At 37.1% G+C, this 13,164-nt stretch overlaps 1 protein-coding gene across 7 annotated transcripts in view; it reads right to left on the minus strand.

Annotated features, from left to right (window-relative positions):
- Positions 1-13,164, minus strand: part of ZNF37A (zinc finger protein 37A) — a 109,230-nt gene that overhangs the window by 12,395 nt on the left and 83,671 nt on the right. For 3 of the 7 annotated variants that reach the window (XM_041748867.1, XM_041748866.1, XM_041748869.1), the window contains exons 8-9: positions 8,309-9,376; positions 3,533-3,622 (exon numbers count right to left, since the gene is read on the minus strand). In XM_041748867.1, coding sequence (XP_041604801.1) covers positions 3,533-3,622; positions 8,309-9,376 — 1,158 coding nt within the window. Of the gene's footprint in view, positions 1-3,532; positions 3,623-6,150; positions 9,377-13,164 lie in introns of those variants that run through there. The other 4 variants (XM_041748865.1, XM_041748863.1, XM_041748870.1 and 1 more) reach the window with 2 other exon arrangements.

A 13,164-nucleotide genomic window follows, 5' to 3' on the forward strand; every position in this document is an offset into this window, starting at 1 on the left:
TCTTTTGTTTTTTGGAATAGTTTGAGAAGGATACGTATTGGTTTGTTTTGGTATGTTGTCTTTCCATTTTCATTTGTCTCAAGATACTATTTTACCCATTTAATTTATTCTTTCATACACTAGTTTTTGAGAGAGTGTTGTTCAATTTCCGTGTATTTGTGATTTTTAAAATTATTTTTAAATTCATACTGTTGTAGTCAGAGGAGATATTTGGTATGATTCCAATCTTCTTGTTGCTAAGACTTGTTTTGTGGGCTAACTTATGGCCTACCCTAGAAAATGTTACATGCGGGCTTGAGAATGTGTAATTCTGCTGTTGTTGGATAGAATCCTCTATATATGTTCATTAGGTCCATTTCATATATTGTAATATTCAAACCTGCTACTTAATGATTGATTCTCCCTCTGGATGATTTATCCTTTTTGAGAAAAGGGTAATAAAGTTCCCTAATATTATTGTATTGCTGTTTATTTTTCCTTTTAGCTCTGTTAATTTTACTTTATGTATTTGTTTGGTACATAAATATATACAAATATCTTCTTGATGAGTTGATGCCTTTAACATTATATATTTTCTCTTTTTACTGTTTTTAAACTTGATTTTGTCTAACTACCTCTGCTATTTTTGGTTACCATTTGCATATAGAGACCTTCATTCTCTATTTGTATATGTCTTAATGCTAGAGTCTCTAGTAGGCAACATATTGTGGAATTGTTTTATCCATTCAATCACTCTATGTCTTTGAAGAAGCCATCTTTACATTAAAGTAAGTATTAAAAGGTAGGGGCTTACAATTGCCATTTTGTTCACTGTTTTCTGACTTTTGTAGATCCTTTGTTTCTTGCTTCTTATCCATTTGTGTGTTGATGTCTTTTGGTCAGTATGCTTTATCATGTTCTTTTGTGTAAATGCTAGGTTTTTCCCTTGTGGTATCTTAAAATTACAACAGTCTATTTTAAACTGATAACAAATTCAACAGCATTCCTAAGCTTTATACTTTTACTTCTCCTCTCTTGGACATTCCCATTATTGATGTTACAGTGTATATATTTTTTTATATTGTATATACAATAAAAGGTTATTGTATTCATGGTTACTTTTACTAAGTTTTTTTTTTTTTTTTTAACTTTTAAACTAGCATTGTTAGGGAATTTGTACCACCACAGAACAAGCCTAAGACCACACACACAAACAGCATTGCAGGGCTTGGAGCTGGTTCCCCTTCCACTCAGCCAGGGGAGCTAATATAAAACTATTGAGTGCAGGGCCCACCCTACCAGATGAAAAGGCCTAACGTGAGCACGGGGAAGCTGCCTAACCCCATGGCACTTGAATGGAGATCACAGCCAGCAGCACTACACATCTGCAGAGTGAGGACACTAGCTCCATTTGACCAGAAAACTTGGGGCACTCAAGTTCTGCCTGGCCAGCTCCCCAAGCAAGAGTTTTGCCAGCCTGTTTGCCTATTCTGTGGCCTGGCCTCAGCAGGGACCCTCCTCCAGTACTCTGCCTACTGATGAACACAACCTCTCACTGCAGAACTGTTAGAACAGGAAGCTCAATAACATCCTCATGAACCCTTCACTCTGCTCTACCATCCTCAGTCCACAATGTGCTTCTTCGAGTTGCAAGACAGAATTGTCAAGTCCAGACATAAAACATTTCAGCTGGGCAAGAAGGAAATCATTTCCAGAAGTTTTCAGAACACATCTGCAAACAACGCTGGAGAGAACTAGAACATGTGCTGATCCCAAACTCTGAGCGGAGTGTCTTGTGACTGGCTTAATCCAATCAACCTTTACCTCTGGACCTTCCAAGGCTAAGGTGAAAAACAAGTTAAGGCTCTGCCGTCAAGGGAAAAATGAGTGTTGGGTACAGTCTCTAAGAACCTACCAATTGTTTGGAAGTTAATTTAAGATATAAAAGAATAACACTCATATTAAATTGCCCCTATGAGCTAGCCACTATTAATGTCCCCATTTTACAGATGAGACTCTGAGTACAGACAGTAATTTGTTTCAAATCTATTAAGTGATAGGGCCAGACAATATCAAAAGATCCCAGGCAATCTGGCATCTAATTCTACAGCCTCCCTTATATTGGGAAGTAAGGGATAAGACAAAATATGTATATACAGCATCATAGTAGATAGTTCCTGTTACACTTTGGCTATGCAATACATAGTACCTAAGTAGATTTCTCATCTGAATATTTTGGCTGCATATTTTCTTCATATAATGGAAAGCAATACTGTGTTGAGTTCAAGTAGAACTGTTCACACCTGCTTTCATTAACTGACTTGATATTGCTTATTTTGTGTAATTAGTATTTTCATTACACCCACTTGTGGACTCTAAGGCAGGTGAAAACTTCATAAACATGATGTTTGAATTCTTAATTGAAGAATTAATACAAAACACTGGCCATATCCACTTTTATAAGCCAGGAAACTGTGAGAGAACAGGTATAAGATATGATAAAATTGTGGAGTATTATTTCACTTAAGATGTATATTGCATAAAACTAATTTGTTAGCTTTTAATATGGAATACTTTTGTTATTGGTCACATAGCAAAGGGAACAAAATATTTTCAATATTAAACTCCTATATAAACACTTATTACACAGGGATTCTTCCCCCCCCCCCCCCCCCAGGGATTCTTGACACACGTGCTTACTGCTGTTGTCCTAATTATTCTCTTGTATGTTTTTTTTAAAGAAGCTGCTGGAGGAATCTAAGCAGAGAGCAAACAATGTCAGACTTTCGGGGATCCCTGGGTGGCTCAGTGGTTTGGCGCCTGCCTTTGGCCCAGGGCGCATCCGGGAGTCCCGGGATCAAGTCCCACGTCAGGCTCCCTGCATGGAGCCTGCTTCTCCCTCTGCCTGTGTCTCTGCCTCTCTCTCTCTCTATCACGAATAAATAAATAAATAAATAAATAAATAAATAAATAAATAAATAAATAAATAAATAAAACCTTTAAAAAAATTCCAGACTTTCTGCTTTTATTAAGGAACATTTATGCTCAAAGATGAATATATTTAAATAAAAATTCACAAGTAATAAATTTTGTAAATTGAATACAACTACAATCAATACTGAGCTAAAAAGAATACTATTAGCACCAGAGGAGCCTCCTTAAGTCAATCTCTGCAAACTGCCATCATCCAAAAACCATCATTCCAACTTCTAACACCAAGTATTATATTTATCTGCTTCTTGAATGAAAATACATAGCACTTACTCTTCTGTGTTCTTTTGCATGCATACAATTGTGTTTCATTCATTCCTGCTATAGAATACAGCACTGGAAGAAAAGTGCAATTTATGTATGCAGTTTAGTGTTGGTGGCCACTTGTGCGGTTACTACTTCCGGGCTATTGAGAATACTACTACCGCTACTACTAACTACTACTTCTAGTAAACATGTATTTCTGTTGGATATATGCCTAGAAGTATAATTACACAGCCAAAATTTACATGTATGTCCAGCTTTAGTACAAAAAGCCTATTTTCCAAAGTGCACAACTTACATTCCCACCAAACTTGTATTAGTCTCAGATGCTTCAGGTCTTCATCAGTTTGGTGTTGCATCACTGTAGCCCTTCTGTATGCTGCAGTAGCTGTGGTATAACATTTTTGTTAGAATTTGTTTTTCCTTGATGACTAATGAAATTGAACAACTTTCCATATTTACCGGTCATTTAAATATACTGTCAATTATGTTCCATCTGCTGCTCATTTTTTTTCTTACTCACTTGTTGGAGTTCTTTTTATATTATGTAGTATAGTGCTTTGTTTGATATACGTATTGCAATTATATTCTCTGAGTCTGCGACTCACTTTTAGTCATGTATTTTTGGTTTCTGTTTCTTTAACAACAGCAGTTCTTAATTCTTTTTTAAAAAATATTTTACATAGGGACGCCTGGGTGGCTCAGCAGTTGAGCATCTGCCTTTGGCTCATGGCCTGACCCCAGAATCCCAGGATCGAGTCCCACATTGGGCTCCTTGCATGGAGCCTGCTTCTCCTCCCTTTGCCTGTGTCTCTGCCTCTCTCAGGCAGAGGGAGGAGAAGCAGGCTTCTCATGGGGAGTCTGATGCAGAACTCGATCCCAGGACCCAGGGATCATGACCACACCCAAAGGCAGATGCTCAACCACTGAGCCACCCAGAAGTCCCACAGCGCTTAATTCTAACATAGCCTAATTTATCTATGGTTTTTGTTTCTTGTTTAGGGTGTCTTAGCCATATGTTCACATATATTTTCTTCTAAAAGTGCTACTGTATTATGTTTTACATTTAGATGTACAATCCATACAAAACGAGTTTCTGTGTATGGTGGGTGGCTATAGTCAAAATATTCCTCTTATGCATATAGAGAGCCAATTAACCCAGCACCATTTATCAAAAATACCATCTTTTTAATACATGAATATATTGGGGACTGTTTCTGGACATTGTTTATGCTTGTGCCTATACCAGTCTTGATATCTAGCAATCTAAGTCCGGTAGATTTATTTTTCTATTTTCAGGTTGTCTTAGCTACAGTTAATCATTGCATCTGCATGTTTTAAATTCAGATTTGCTCATTCCCTCCACTTATATTGGTCTTTAATGTCCCTGAATTTGGTGATGCAGTTTTTGGATTTCTAGAACTTACTTTCTTAGGACTAATGTAAACCTAACAGCAATTTAACAGCAGTTAAAGTATACATCTTGATATAATTTGATAAACACACCTGTATAATCATCACCACCATATAGTGAGCCTACCCATCACCAGCAAGGATCACTGCCCCCTGTATTGCCTGATGTCCAGTGACATGAAAACAATTAACTATGTTTCCTTTCTCCCCTGTGTTTTTAGGCAGCAGGTAAATCTGCTATCTTGTCCTGAGTGGATTCAATTGTCCTGGTATCACTTAGTTTATTTTCTATTTGCAATTTATATAGATAAACAATTTTTCTTTTTTTTTGATAAACAATTTTTCTACAGTGAGTTTGCCAAATTACTCTCATAATGTCTTCATAGATTTTTTTCACATTTCTATGCAATGATACCACCTACCAATAATGAGCTATACTTCAGTCTTCCCCATTTAACGTCTTAAACTTTTTTCCTTTATGCCTTATTGGTAAGCTAGAGCCTTCAGTCCTATGTTAAATAGAAGAGGTACCAAGCATTCTTGTCTCATTAATACCAGAAAGAGCTATTTCAGTATTTATCTTCTTAGTATGATATTTGTTGTATGTTGATTTCCTTTTATTTATTTTTTTTTTAATTTTTTTTTTTAATTTTTTATTTATTTATGATAGTCACAGAGAGAGAGAGAGAGAGAGAGAGAGAGAGAGAGAGAGAGACAGGCGGAGGGAGAAGCAGGCTCCATGCACCGGGAGCCCGATGTGGGATTCGACCCCGGGTCTCCAGGATCGCGCCCCGGGCCAAAGGCAGGCGCCAAACCGCTGCGCCACCCAGGGATCCCCCCCTTCTCCATTTTTATAAAAACCTCCAATATGGCTCTCATCAGCCTCAACACATTTTTGTATTTGCTCAGTGTTACAGTATTTCAGCCATGCTGTTTCTTCCAGCTGCCATCAACACACCTGATGCAAGTATGCACATCACCACAATACCATTCTCATTCTCCAAGGCAGGCCTATTCTGACTTCCATTCTACAAAGGCAAGAGAAAAATACAGAAAGTACAAGGGAGAAAGGAGAACAGGAGGAAGAATTGGCCAAATTGATTTAATTTTAAATATTAAATCCTTTGACTCTTCTAATAAACATGGATATAACTGATTTTTTAAAAATTTACTATTATGCATTTTCATAAAATATCAGTAACTTTACTTTCCTGAAATGTCTTTTATAGGTTTTGGTATCAAGGTTGTACTGAGCTCACAAAATGATTTAGAAAAGCTCCATCTGGGATCCCTGGGTGGCGCAGCGGTTTAGCGCCTGCCTTTGGTCCAGGGCATGATCCTGTGGAGACCCAGGATCGAATCCCATGTCGGGCTCCCGGTGCATGGAGCCTGCTTCTCCCTCTGCCTGTGTCTCTGCCTCTCTCTCTCTCTCTGTGACTATCATGAATAAATAAAAATAAAAATAAATTATAAAAAAAAAAAAAAGAAAAGCTCCATCCTCCTTTCTCTGTAAAAGTTAATAAAAGCTTGGTATTATTTCCTTCTTAAATATTTGGAATAACTATAGTGAAGCCATCTGTTCTTAGTTTTCTTTCTTGGCAGGTTTTTTTTTTTTTTATTTTAAATACCAGATATTGTTTGCAGTTGCAATATGGTAATTCTACCTCTGATAATGACCTTGCTTTTAATGGTAGCATGCTGTGCTCAGCAAGGGTCCATCCTACTGGCAGTACACACACACACAAAAATCTACATTCAGATTCACTTTTCAGGCTCCTGCTCTGCATGGAGTCCTTCTAAAAATTTCTTTAAAACCAGTATATGTCTAACCTGTAATGTTTAAGAATTTTTCACTCCAGCCTTGACAGACTGGGCTCTGCCTTCCTACAAATAGTTTCCTCCTCTACCTGAGCCATACTCAGTACTCAGGTTCTTCCCTGTGGCCAGAACTAGCAAGTATCCTGACCAGGTAAAACAGCTGCATTTTGCCCATGTACTTTCTGTAATTCACTTCTCTCCTGAATTTTCCTTTTAGTCCTCTTTGCTTCATAGACTGCATTAAAAGAGATACTTTTTGTGGTATTTTTCTAGTTGTTCTCAATTAGTACACTGATCTGCTACAAGCTACTATAACCTACTCAGTCGGAGAATCTACTTGTGCTTTCTAAAGCTCTATATTTAAGAATGTATTTTTGTATATGAATTTTTTAATTGCTACATCACAGGTGAAAGGTGTTAAATATGTGGAGAAATAGATTTGGGTACAACATGTCACTCACAGAAGATGACACTTGGACAAACTGTTAAACACTTGCCAGGGCAGAATCCACTTATTCTCCACACTCACTTTTACTACATCCACTAAGTTGCATACACGGCAACTCACTTTTCCCCTTTGATCTACTATTCCAGAATGAGCCACTCAAAATGAGTCGGCCTCAGAATTACTAAAACTTCTTGCTGGCAAGCTCCTCCTAGAATCCTCCTAGATCTAGTGTGTTACTAGATCCAAAATCTCTTTTACTTGGACATCAGAAAATCCTGTTGGTGGGTCCTCTTGCTAAAAATCTCTTGTTCCGCATATGCTTGAGCAAAAAGCCTGACTTGCTTATAACTATTGGTCCCAGTGTGATGTATTTTCACATCTAATACATTAAATGGAGGAAAACAATACACCTGGCAATGGGCCAAATTGTATCTCAACAAAAATAAAATGCTATTTCTAAATGAAAACCATTATCCACATTTCCTAAATTGCTAGAATTCCTTCAAATTGAAAATCTCTGAGGTATAAGCTTAGATTTTAACTTAAAGCTTCCACTTATTTCAAGTATTTTCTCTAGTAACTTCTGACATCCACTGAGATACTACTTCAAGCACTTCACCCAAGTCTAATAAAATACCGCCTCATGGTAAATGCTTTCCTATAGTTTCCTATAATTTGTGCCTTTTCTAAAGCCTCTGCATAAAGTCTTCTCTACTCTATGATGAGGACAGAGGTCTCTAACTTGTGTGTTTTCTTTGATATTTAGTGAGCTGTGGCTTTGGGGAAAAGGTTCCCTACATTCATTTACCAATATGTTTCCTCTACTCTGAGCTTTCTGATGTATTGTATAATTCAAATTCCACCACAAAGTTTTCAATATTCCAAAGCTTCATATCTTCTCCCACAAGTTCTCCGATTGTGAGAATGGACCTTAGACCAAAGATGTTCTCAAAATCATTATATTAATGGATTTTTCTCCCTTTTTGTGTTCTCTTTCTATAAATTCTTGACTTCACCCAGAGTGATTTCCCTCATTTATTACATTTATAGAGTTTTTCCCTAAATGTGTTCGTTGATGTACAGTGAGTTTAGACTTCACATAGAATGATTTTCCACAAATGTTACATTCATAGGGTTTTTCCCCTGTGTGTGTTCTATGATGTGCAATGAGTTTTGACTTTACACAGAATGATTTTCCACATTCATTACATTCATAGGGTTTCTGTCTTATGTGAGTTCTCTGATGAACAATTAGGGCTGACTTCTGCCGGAAATTTTTCCCACATTCATTACATCCAAAAGGTTTCTCCCCTGTGTGTCTTCTCTGATGTTCTGTGAAACCCGAATAGTAGCAGAAAAATTTTCCGCATTCAATACATTCATAGGGTTTCTCACCTGTGTGAGTTCTCAGGTGTTTGGTAAGGGTTGACTTCTCAGAGAAGGATTTCCCACATTCATTACATTCATAAGGTTTTTCCCCCGTGTGAGTTCTTTGATGTTTAATGAGGTCTGATTTTCTGAGAAAGGCCTTCCTACATTCATAACATTCATAAGGCTTCTCGCCTGTGTGTGTTTTTTGATGTACAGTAAGGACAGACTTAAATGAGAAGGCTTTCCCACATTCAAGACATTCATAAGGTTTCTCCCCTGTGTGTGTTCTCTGATGTTGAGTGAGGGTAGACTTTTCACTGAAAGATTTCCCACATTCCTGACATTCAAAAGGTTTTTCCCCTGTGTGAATTCTCCGGTGTTTAATGAGGTCAGAATTTTTATAAAAAGTTTTTCCACATTCATGACATTCACAAGATTTTTCCCCTGTGTGTGTTCTCTGATGTCTTGTGTGGGCTGACTTCTGCTTGAAGGTTTTTCCACATTCATGACATTCATAAGGTTTTTCTCCTGTATGTGTTCTCTGTTGTACACCAAAGACTAACTTTTCACTGAAAAATGTTCCGTATTCATTATATTCAAGTATATTGTCAATTGAGTGGTTTCTCTGAATTGGAATGAGGTTTGACTTCTGGCTGAAAGGCTGAGCACTCTGGTGCTCAAAGAGAATGGATTCTTCCAAGAAATTTTCTCCACATTCATTAAATTCACAGTGACTCTCTCTTGGATGTGTTCTCTGATGAGCAAGGAGAGATGACATATCACAGAAGATCTTCCCATATTCAGAGTATTCACAGGTGTTCTTTCCTGTATAAGGTTTCTTATGTACAACAAAGAGTGAATTCTCATGGAAAGCTTTTCTACAATTGCTGTATTCAAAAGGTTGCTCCAAAATTTGAATTTTCTGATGGTGAACAAAGTCTTCATTAAGGTGGTCATTCCCATTTTTATTATATTCACAAGGTTTCTCTTCAGAATGAATTCTTTCATACTTATCATTATGGAGCCAATCTCTACCTTTGTTAAACTCATTCAACTTCTTTCTTGAATTGTTTCTATTGCTATTAATTAATTCTGAAATATAAATAGAGTAACAAGAAAGATTAGTTGACAAGGGTATTTAGGAGAAACAATTAGTTAGGTTTTGGGGAGTGCACAAGTTTAGGTCATTATCTCTTCATGTCTAGATTATGACAACAGTACATACACCTTCAGTCTCATCTCTCTTTTCTATTCTACACAATAGCAATAAATCAAATTTCTAAGAACTCTAATTCAAAAGGGAATAGTACTATAACCCAATATCTAATATCTTTAATTCTGTTTCTAGCTGATTGAATAGGAATAAAAACACACAACAAAATAGCAAAATCAATGAGTGGTAAAGCCATCCTCACCACAGGACCAGATCTACAGCTCCTTTGATTTATGGTGTTTTCCTTATACTCCGTCAGAATTGTTCATTAGTGCACTTCTGACCATCAAACCCTCTTCTAATGTTTTCTGGCTTTCCTCCAACCAAATCTCACCTGATTTATCATTAGCTTTTAAACTTGCATATATGTATACATATGCTTTTATATCTCTACGTAATATAAAAACCTACAATTCTAAACCTAGTTGTAGAACTTTCATTTACCTGTACCTTAATATTTTTTAGTTATGCACACCTGTCTTTATTCCTTTGCTATCTACAATACTGTACTTGTAATGACATATGATACAATTCTTTAGAATGCCAATACTAATACTACTGAGTTCAATAACTAAGAACTGAAAATATTTTTTAAAAAGATTTAAAAAAATTTTTTTTATCTTTTTTTACCTTTTTTTTTTCAAATTGTATTTTGATTACTGCAGTGATTTTGTTCTTTTTTTCCAATTATTTCCGGTGACATAACACAGCTCATAATACATCTTCTTGTGGTCTTACTCTTTCTGAACCTCTTATTTGCCTACTTTATATTCTTGTATACCAGAAGCCATTAATGATGAAATCATCATTAATTTATATTAAAAATTAGTAAAAATATCCAGGCATTACATGACAACATTTTTCAGGTGAATTATTTTTCCCCTGCCACTCGCTTGTCCTATCTTCTTTTATTTTTTGTAGTAACTTTGAAAATACCTTGTGATGGCTGTTTTGGTTCTTTTTAATTCCTGAGCACTAAGAGGTGCATTTCTTCCTGATCCAGGTTTCCCACGGGTGAACTGAGAACCATATTCCAAGCTGGTAGGAATATTTCTTAACAAGGGCACTACATGCCCTCCTTAATCTTTACTCTTATCCAACTGACAGAAGTCTTTTTGGTTTTTTGAAGTATCAAAGTCTTTTTCATTTTCTACAATTTCACAGATGGACTGCAGCTTTCCAACACAGCCTGTGCCTATGAGTCTTGATTCTACCCCATCCCTCTGCTTCTCAAGAAGAAACCCAGTATAGAGATCTACCACCATCCTGAAAGCCCTTCCTGCCTTTCTAAAAGATTAGGTTTGGCAATTTGAGGTTCCATCTTTGAAAGTAGCAACTCTGAAATCTGCAGCCTTGCACATACCTCCACCTGATATTTCACTACTATTGGCGACCCTTCATTTTGTTTTATTGTTGAGAGTTAAAACTTTCTGTTCATTCTTTCAAAAGTGGGGTTGGATTTGTATCTGTTAGTTCTTCTTGTATTCTTGTTTCTAAGAAGTCAAGGTTAAAATGCCAACTTCATGTTTCCATCTTCAAACCTGAGGTCCATTTACTTCTCTTTGAAATACATTCTTCTCTTGGCCTCTAGAATGTCACATTCTCTAGCTTTCGTTCATCCTCACAGACTCCTCCCACAGTCCCATCCCGCTGCTCAATACTCCTTATCTTCACTTCTAAACCTCTTGGTGCCCCAGGATTGAGCCATGAGACCACATCTCTCATTTATTTACATTCACAAACAAGAATATCTCATATAGTTCCCACAACTTTGAATGTCTTTGCACTGCTGGCATCCATGCTTACATATCATTACAAATAGTGTAACCTCTAAAAGACAAATAATTTTCTAAAAGAATATAAAATGAAAAGTTAGTAGAGGCAAAAGAAATTAATAATAATTAAAAAATCCAAAAGGACTTGTGAAAGGAGGAATAAGAAAAGAAAGAAGAAATAGTACATAAGAAAAGAAATAGCAAGACTGTAGGCTTAAGCCCAATTATACCAGTAAACATAAATGGATTAAATAAGTAAGAAATTTTAAGTGTCAAACTAGATTTAACAAACTGCTACTGTTTTCAGTTTATAAGAGACACACTTTAAATATAAGAACATGGTAAGGCTGACAGTGAAGGATGATAAAGAACATACCAAGCAAACTTTAAAGAAAAGAAAGCTGGTGCAGCAACACTAATACCAGAATCACACTTAAAGGCAAAGGTATGACTGCATATATGGAGACAGGCACTGCATAATGGTTGAAGCATACATTAAAAAGTGAGATGTATCCTAAGTTTCTATTTGCCTAATGAATACAGCTTCAAGAAATATCACAGTTGGGAATTTTGAAACACCTTTCTTAGTATCTGATGGAAAAGCAGACAAAAGACAATTAGAGTACAGAAGACCTGGGACACCTGTGTGGCTCAGTGGTTGAGTGTCTGCCTTCAGCTCAGGGCATGATCCCAAGCCCTGCATTGGGCTCCCCACAGGGAGCCTGCTTCTCCCTCTGCCTGTGTCTCTGTCTCTCTCTCTGTGTCTATCATGAATAAATAGGGATCCCTGGGTGGCGCAGCGGTTTGGCGCCTGCCTTTGGCCCAGGGTGCGATCCTGGAGACCTGGGATCGAATCCCACGTCGGGCTCCCGGTGCATGGAGCCTGCTTCTCCCTCTGCCTATGTCTCTGCCTCTCTCTCTCTCTGTGTGTGACTATCATAAATAAATAAAAATTGAAAAAAAATTAAAAAAATATATATCATGAATAAATAAAATTTTGAAAAAAAATGGAATACCGAAGACCTGAAAAAATACCTATACAAAACAATTACAGAGTATATTTCCTTCTTTAGCATGCATGGAACATTTATGAAAACAGAGAGTATCAACAAATTTCAAACAACTGAAATTGTTTCGAGAAACTGAAATTCTCTGTTTTAAATTAGAACTCAAGAACTGAAGGATAACTAGAAAAAAAATGATTTTAGAAGCAACTCACTTCTCAACAGCCCATGGATCAAAGAACACATTTTAAAGGAGGGAGGCCCTAAAAGAAAGGTCCATGGCAGCCTTACAGCCCCAGCTATGCCTCACTCAGGACCTAGACAGCTATGACTGTAAACCTGCCAATGTTGAATTTAGTTGATAGGACATGCTGCAAAATTTGCAGTAAGTGAAAAAAGGGGGAATTTAAAAACACTGCTCTGTATTGTTTCGTGGCAACTACATCCAAATATTTGGTAGAAAAGAATTTGGCATAAGTCCTACAGACAGTCATCCCCATCAAGGAAAGAAGTGTCTGTGAGTGAGGATTTAGTGTCCCTGTCTAGAATCTTACAATACTGGAGACAGAGCAAGCCTCCATGCTTGATGATTTTTGCCTAAGGAAGGAAGTGTGCAAAGGAGAGAGCATGACTAGGGAGGCAGTGTCCACACAGACACTTTGGGAGTTGTCTTGTGAAATAGTCGTTTTGAGTTTGCTAATGTGCTGTTATGAAAATCTGATGCCTGGCCCCACTGGAGTCTGATGATGGGTCTCTAGCCTGTTGAACCCATTTTTGGGTAGATCAACTTGGAATCTACCACTGGCAAGGTGAATAAGACTTTTTACAATAAAACCTGCAAGAACCAGACAGTGAGAAGTCACACTGAGCAGGACAGGGAGGCAGAGT

This window comes from Vulpes lagopus, chromosome 3 (genome assembly GCF_018345385.1).
Source record: "Vulpes lagopus strain Blue_001 chromosome 3, ASM1834538v1, whole genome shotgun sequence".
NCBI lineage: Eukaryota > Metazoa > Chordata > Mammalia > Carnivora > Canidae > Vulpes > Vulpes lagopus.